Below are 7,273 nucleotides of genomic sequence, written 5' to 3'. Positions count from 1 at the left end.
ATGCAAGTCCTAGACGCTGGCAAAGTGTACATCTGAAATCCAAGCCTTCAGACCATGCCTACCGATGGTCCCCTTTCTGCAGACTGCTCCATTGGTATTAGTCAGAATTTTTTTTTTAACACCCCCATTTAACAACCTTGGGGAAGAAGAAAAAAAAAGGACCCAAAACCATCAACAGTAGCAATAAAACCAAACAAAAAAGTCACTCTCTCTCTCTCTCTGAGGGATACTCAGAGAACCACTCTGTTAAACCAAAAACAAAAAGAAGCATTAAAAAATGAAAGGAAAAACGGAAAAGAAAAACACCCAGTAGTTTGGACAGGGCAGAAGATTTGTGTGACTGGGGAAATCTGTTTTTTTTTTTTCCTCTCTCTCTCTTTTCCTTTTTTGTTTTGCTTTGTTTAATCCTTTCACCAGGTCCTACCGTATAGCAAGGTGGAGCAAGACATGGCAGTGCCATAGTCAGAAGTCGAAGAGTTTAGGTGAGACAAGCTGGAGACCTGGCTCTGCAGAGAGGAAGGGCTGGCCGAGTGCTGTCCCATGTCTGGAGACTGCCCCGCACTGTTTGTCTGGTGGCTCTGATGCTGTCCGAGGCTGTTGCCATTGGTGGCCACCGTGATTGCTGTAGCTGCCTGCTGCTGATGGCTCTGGATGGCTGCCGTGGGTGTGTTGGAGCCTGCTTGGCAGGGCTTGCCATCCTTCACGAGCACTGGCACTGCCACCCTTCTGGGAGACTGCTGCTGCTGGCAAGAGCCGTTCTCCTGTTGCATCTGCTGCTGCGCAGCCTTGTCTTTGGCCTGGCGCTTCATCTTGTAGCGGTGGTTCTGGAACCAGATTTTGACCTGAGTCGGGGTGAGGTGTATCATGCTGGCTAAATGTTCCCTCTCAGGGGCGGAGAGGTATTTCTGCTGCTTGAAACGTCTCTCCAGCTCGTAAACCTGGGCCTGGGAAAAAAGGACCCTCCGTTTCCTCCGCGGCGTGCTCTGGAGCGGGGCCATGCTCTTGCTCACGTCGCCCAGGGAGCCCAGGCTGCCCATGCCGCCCATGTTCATGCCCGAGGACGGGGCCATGAAGCGAGAGACTGCAAGGGAGCAGACGGCGCGTTGTGAGCGGCTCGGCCCGGCCTGAGCGGCCCCCGCGCCCCGCCGCCGCCGCCGCCTCCCCGCAGCCCGCCGCCACTCCGCAGAGCCCCGCTCGCCCCCCGCGCTGCCCTGCCCCGGGGGACACCGAGCCGGGGCCGGGGCCGGGCCGGGGCCGGACCGGGGCCGGACCGGGGCCGGGGGGGGGGGGGGGGGCGCCGCTGGAGGGGACGGCGCGCCGGCAGCGGGGTCGCTCCGCTCCGCTCCCCCCCGTCCCCCGCCGCCCCCCAGGGACGCGGCTCCTGCCCCTCCGGCTCCCTCCTCGCCCCGCCGGCGCCGGGCAGCGGCCGGGCACCGCCGGCTCCCGCGCCCGTCGTGTCCATCCGTCCGTCCGTCCGCCCCACCACGCCGGGCGGCCGGCGAGCGCCGAGCTCGGCTGCCTCGCAGCGCGGGGGGCTGCCTGCCTCCCCCCCGCCGCCGGCAGCCCCGGAGGGCTGCCCTGGACCCCGGCGGCGGCAGGAGGCACCGGACGCGATGCTGGGGCAGAGCGAGCGGGGGGGGGGGGAGGAAAACAGCTGCGATTCGGACCTACTTTCACCCCGGCGCGGAGCACCCCCCCCCCCCCCGCCGCCCCCCAGCCCCAGGGCTCACTTACTGGAGGAGAAGCGGGGGTCCGGGTTGGTGCCGTACCATCCTGTGGCCGAAGCGCTGTTCCTCATGGTGTCCTGGTAAGGCGGGAGCTCACTCATGTTGCCCAGGTTCCCATTGCAGTAGCCCCCCATCGTAGCGTGGGAGAGCTGGGGGACCCCTGCCGCTGTCATATGGTAGGCGGCCGTCACCGTTCCGTTGTGGCCCATGGGGTGCTGCTGCATGGCCGGCTGAGAAACCTGAGACTGTCTGTAGGCTGACAAGGGAGCCCCCAAGTTACTGCCCTCCATGCCCACTTTCTTGTAGCTTTCCTCCAAAGGACTCAAGATGTCAGACACTGAGAAAGGAGTCGTATGCTTTGGGCTCATCGACATGATTCGGCGGCTGGGGAAAAAAAAAAAAAAAAAAAGGAAGGGGAGGCAAATCTTTTTTTTTTTTTTTTTTTTTTTTTTTTTTTTTTTGCCAAATATTCTGGTGTTGCCTTAACGCCGATCTTGTTGGATGTACACGTAACCGAGTGGACGAAGTCCGCCTTAATTGGATTGAGTGGAGGCTCAGGGCTGCCTTTCGTTTGTTTTAGCCAGACGCCAGGTTTTAGGCTGCCACCAGAGGCGGGGCATAGGCACTAAAGCAACAAGACAATAGAAGCCTACATCTTGCCCAAGATAATTAGCTTACATGCTGATGACAAGGTAAACACCTTTAAGTTTTACTTGTCAGGATTTTTTTTTTTATGTCTTAAAAAAAATGTGTGTGAGAGAGAGCGAGGGGGAGAGAGACCCCGTGAGCACAATTCATTTTATTTTTCTCGAGGGGTGGCAATATTATGGATGGGGGAAGCGAAGGCAGTGCAAAAAGCCCCATTTCGGCCGGGTGAAAGGATTTAAAAGCGGCTCGCCGGTGGCAAGGCTGCCGGCCAGGCTCGGGGAGAGCTGCGGAGCCGGGGCTGGGCGCCGGCGAGCGCGGGGACCCCGGCTGCCCTCGCCCCCCGCCGGGCTGCGGCGGCCAGGGGGAGCCGGGACGCGGCGCTGGGCCGCCGCTCCCCGCCCCGCGCCCGGCCGGCCACCACCGGACAGTTACCATCTCGGGGGCCTGCTTTCTTCTTATGTCTTCTAAGACCTCCAATCCCCCAGCGAGAGCATCCTTTCTCTCCCTAAAACCACAAGTTCCGTACACTTCCCTAGGGTTTATTATTATTATTATTATTACTACTACTTCCAAGAGGAAGAAGATGCAAGTTTACAAAGATGAGCAGTCATTCGGTTGCCTGGGGCGAGGGACTGCTGAAAAAATAGGTTAGAGCAATATGTCGCTCGCCATTCTCCAAGGGAAGGAGTGTCACAGGCTGTCGTGGTCCCTCTGAACCTGAAGCTGCCTTCTAAAGTTATTTATACAGCGCGGCAGCGGGGATGGAGAAGACCTCTGGGCTCATCTGCTACACCACCTTGCCAGTGAATTTCCTGCAGTTTCCAATAAAGTGCAATTTCTAGCACTTTCGGATTTGTTCTCGGATCTGGTGTGAAAACAAAAGAGCCTATTTCCAGGCACACGCATGTACGGCGAGGAGCTAATGTCACTCCGGTCTTTGCAGAAATCTCCCAAGTTGTCCAGTGTCTCCAAAGCTCACATTTCTCGGGTGTTCCCGAGACGAGAAACCTCCCCTAAGTACATCACACCCCGGCCCACTGTCCTGGGAAAGTCATTTAATAAAGCGATTACCTGAATATTAAGAAAATTGCAGCGAAGGTACAGTTAACCCAGTGACTCTGAAGTGTCAAACAACTATTTAGTAATTGCACTTGTAAATATGTTTGTGCTCGGCTGGTTCGTGCTTAAAAATGCAAAAGGGCACTTGCTACCCGGGAATAACTAAATATCTTTGTCTAAAGTGGCAGCATAAATAGCCGGTCGCTTTGTGGCCGTGCTTGATATTAGTACATAAGGATCATTTTGCTTCAATTGGGAGGCTCTCATTCAGTAGGCAAGAAACCGTTTAGGAGAAAGTAGGTTCCCGTATGAGAGTTAACATCCTTCAAGTGTAAGCCTCAGCCTTGATTACACTTTAGAGCTCTGCAAGAGGTGAGCTTTTCCACACAAATATAATCGCGGGAACTTTCTTTCAATCAGGCCTTCAGCTCCTCTACATCTTCTCAGCCGCCTCTTTCGGCATCGGCTCCCTCCAGCCCGAACACCCCGAAAAGGGGCTTGTTGGGAGTCCGCGGCGTTCCCCCAAGCGCCGAAGGGCGACTTCGGGCTAGAAAGGCGGTTGCTTTCCCCATCTTCTCGTTTCTTTTCCAAATCTTATACCTTGTCTGTCCCGGTCCCCGGAATATTTCTCTTCCCACCTTCACCTCTCTCTCGCTCTCTTTCTTTCCTTTTTTTTTTTTTTTTTTTTTTTACATTTTTTTTCTTTCTTTCCTGCGCATGTTTTTCACTACGGTCTTTCGTTTTGCTCCTGCGGAGAGACACGCGAGCCTGTCTTGTCCCCCCGGATTTCTCACCCGTCAGCTCCGTACCTGTCTTATTAGCTTTAAAAAGGGATGGAGTGGGGGGGATTGAGGAAAGGATTTACCGAAGGATTCACCACAGTAACTCTGCGGCGGACTCACGTCCGGGACGAAGGGCAGAGAGTGACGGCGCTGGCCGTGGGGCAGGAGCTGGGGCAGCGAGCCCGGCTCCCCCCGCGGAGTCGCCCGCAGCGCGCAGCCCACCGCCCGCCCGGCTTCCTTATCCTCTGGGCAGCTCCAGCGCAGGTTAAGCTGCTCGCTGAGGATCTCCCGAGTGAGCCCAGCCTGGGCTCTGCGCGGGGTCTTGCAAAGGGAAGTTAGGGCGAGACCTCGCACCGCGCCTTCGCTGGGGAGCGGCGTGAAACTCTCCTTGGAGGTTTAATCGGTTAGTTTATAAATTCACCGAGCACATGCAGGCACATCTACACTCCGCAAGGTCCCAGCCGCACTCCCCCCCCCCCCCCCCCCCATTAGCTCAATCTAGTGAAATGGAAGCAGATTAGGCTTTGCTCCTCCTTTCCCACCACAAAATTAGTGTAAGATGGCAAATCAAACCCCGGACAACTAGCAAGCAAGAAAGCTTGTTTACTGTTGCTCTGTCCCCATCCGTTCACCCTTTCTTTTTTTCAACCCTCCACCCCAACTTTCGTTTGCCGGAGCTGTCTCCCCGCACCCCCCGGGCAGCGTGGCCGCCCCGACAGGGTCCTGCCTAGGCTGCCTCTAGGGATGTGTTCGTTTACCTGGTGATGCTGCTTAGTAAAACGCTCGAGTTAAAAGGAAATGCTAAGGAGGAGAGCAGGGAAGATGAGATGCGTTTTGCCTGGTGGAAGCATTTTCGTGAGAAAGGCACGGTCTTCACCCCGTGTTTGCAGAACGCGGCTATACGGACGTCCCTTCAATAGCTTCTGACCCCACACAATCCGTTTGATAACACTCGAGAGGTGGAAGAATGGGAGACTTTGTCAATCAAATGGTGCCAATCCCAATGGAAACGGTGCCACCAAGACCGCAGCGCGTTTCCTCATCAACTGGATTGCGGGGGCTGGGAACTCAAGGATCAGCTTTTGAAAGTGCGCACAGGGCTCTCCAAAGACAACAATGTCTTTTTTTTCCTTTTTTCTTTTCTTTCCTTTTATTTCTTTTTTTTCTTTTTTTCTTTTTTCTTTTTTTTTTTTTTTTTAAATACGAACTGCCGTGCCTCCCCAAGAGGAATCAAATGTGCTCGCCCAGCCAGAGCCGCGGAAAGGCTCCAGCTACTGCTTGCCACCCATCTCGCCGGGCAGCAAGCAGCCGCGGAGGGGGAAGGACATTTCTACCAGTTCCGGCACCTCTTCTCAGCTCCTTACCCCAGATCGCTCTCCCCTCCTGGAAGCACTTTCGGCTGGAAGTGATTGCTCCGCTGCGCCTTTCCCCCGCAAGCGGAGCTCACGCGGCAGCGCGGGCCCGATTCAGCACAGCACTTACGCACATGCTTAAGGGTGACAGGGCGCCTGGGGTATTTGGGTCGGAGTACGTGCCTAAAACCTTTGAAGCATCTGATCTCAATGGGGAGAGGAGAAGGGGCCCAAACAACTTGTAGGCAAATTCTTTCTCAAATAGAGAAATTATTATTTTTTAGGTGCAATTTATCAATGCAAAGGCAAAAGGCGCTCCGTGTCCCCAGCGGGACTGTTCAGAAGTGCGCGTTTCCCTGCGCCAAGCCCATGCGACTTCCTGCTGCAAGCACGAAGTGTCCAGCTCTTCCCTGCCCCGCTCCCGACGCCGGGGTGTCCTTTCCTGCAGTCACCGGGCTGCTGTGAGCCGTCACCCGCTGTCGGAGCAAAAGGCTCGACGAGCTTCCCCGCCGCGGCGTGAGCCGCTGCTGGAGGAGCCCGGTTAAAGTGGGCAAGAACAGAGCTGCAGCTCAGCTCTTTCTTCTGTCCCGTTTTTTCATCAGCACAAATCTAGCACAAATCTATAGAGAGATTTAAATTACCCTCCAAAACCCCTTCGCATGCAAACAGGAGAAACAGCAGTTGCAATTCTCCCCCGCCCCGACACATACACCCTTGGCCGATCCCCGGCGAGCTCTGTGGAACTTCATCACTAATTTCTTATGAATGTGGGGCTAATATATATCTCCTGCCCCCGTAGCCCCCAGAAATCAAGAGTGGCCGGGAGGGAAGAGCAGGGTGGCTGTTTTGGCAGTCGCCGCGTGGGGAGGACCTGCGTCACTGTCCCCACGGGGTGCGGGGAGCAGCCCCCTGCCCGTGTGGCACATGGGGACGAGGGGGGCGAGCTCGTCCCGGGGCTGCTCCCCAGACTCGCTCCTGCAAGGGCGTTCTGGGGGGACAACTGTGCCCAGGACGCAGCGGGATAATTCAGCTCTGTAGGAACATCGCCCTGTCCCGGTTATTTCATTAAACTGTGAAAAACTCCGCAGCAGATGGGTCAAAATGTCTTCCCCTGGTGTGGGAATTCGAGAAAAAAACCAAAGCAACCAAAGCCTGAACCGAAAATCCTCCCTCCTCCCCAGCACAGGCACAGTTGCTCCTCCAGCTGCTTGGGGCATGGAGGCTCTTGCACATGGGATTTCTTGGGGGCCCTTTCGTGACCAGCCCACTTGCAAGAGGGTCCTTTCCCCTCCCACCTTCCCTGGGCCCATAAGACAGCCGAACCCTTTGGTTCTGATCCTTCACCCCTGTCTTGTCCTTGGCCAGGGCATTCCTGGTCTGGAGGGACAGACAGCACCAGGCATGGTGCTCGGGAGCAAAGGGCAGCCAGGATGAAGGCCCCAGAGAGCAGCGGGGATCATGCCCATATGCGACCTGCCACTGACACCCTTCTTATTAGTGATTAATATATTGCCCTTATTAATCTTCCACAACGCCTATGAGTTGCCACTGCCACAACACTCTCAGCGCATCTGTACAAGACCATTTAGTGACCCAGAAGCATCTCTGATACACCTAAGTCAAGGTGATTTCGACTGGGAGGTGGTTGCTGAGACAATTTGCAAAGAGTTGTACTAGAGAGAGAGTCAAAAAATGTAGGTATGGA

The 7,273-nt window shown here is 55.7% G+C and overlaps 1 protein-coding gene across 1 annotated transcript; it reads right to left on the bottom strand.

Annotated features, from left to right (window-relative positions):
* Positions 1-410: 410 nt before the first annotated feature.
* Positions 411-6,783, bottom strand: NKX2-1 (NK2 homeobox 1). The gene is made up of 3 exons (XM_062577518.1): positions 6,741-6,783; positions 1,735-2,112; positions 411-1,081 (listed from the first exon to the last, which is right to left on the bottom strand). Exons 2-3 carry the CDS (start codon positions 2,099-2,101, stop codon positions 411-413), a joined length of 1,038 nt encoding a protein of 345 aa, XP_062433502.1. The 5' UTR covers positions 2,102-2,112; positions 6,741-6,783.
* Positions 6,784-7,273: the final 490 nt, after the last annotated feature.

This window comes from Rhea pennata, chromosome 5 (genome assembly GCF_028389875.1).
Source record: "Rhea pennata isolate bPtePen1 chromosome 5, bPtePen1.pri, whole genome shotgun sequence".
NCBI lineage: Eukaryota > Metazoa > Chordata > Aves > Rheiformes > Rheidae > Rhea > Rhea pennata.
The sequence above is the reverse complement of the archived record's forward strand: the minus strand, read 5'-3'. Positions and strand labels throughout refer to the sequence as shown.

Coding starts and splice junctions, on each gene's coding strand:
- NKX2-1 (XM_062577518.1), bottom strand. CDS start 2,101: ATGTCGATGAGCCCAAAGCATACGACTCCTTTCTCAGTGTCTGACATC. Junction 1,082..1,734: donor GGACCCCCGCTTCTCCTCCA/GTAAGTGAGCCC, acceptor GCTCCCTTGCAG/TCTCTCGCTTCATGGCCCCG.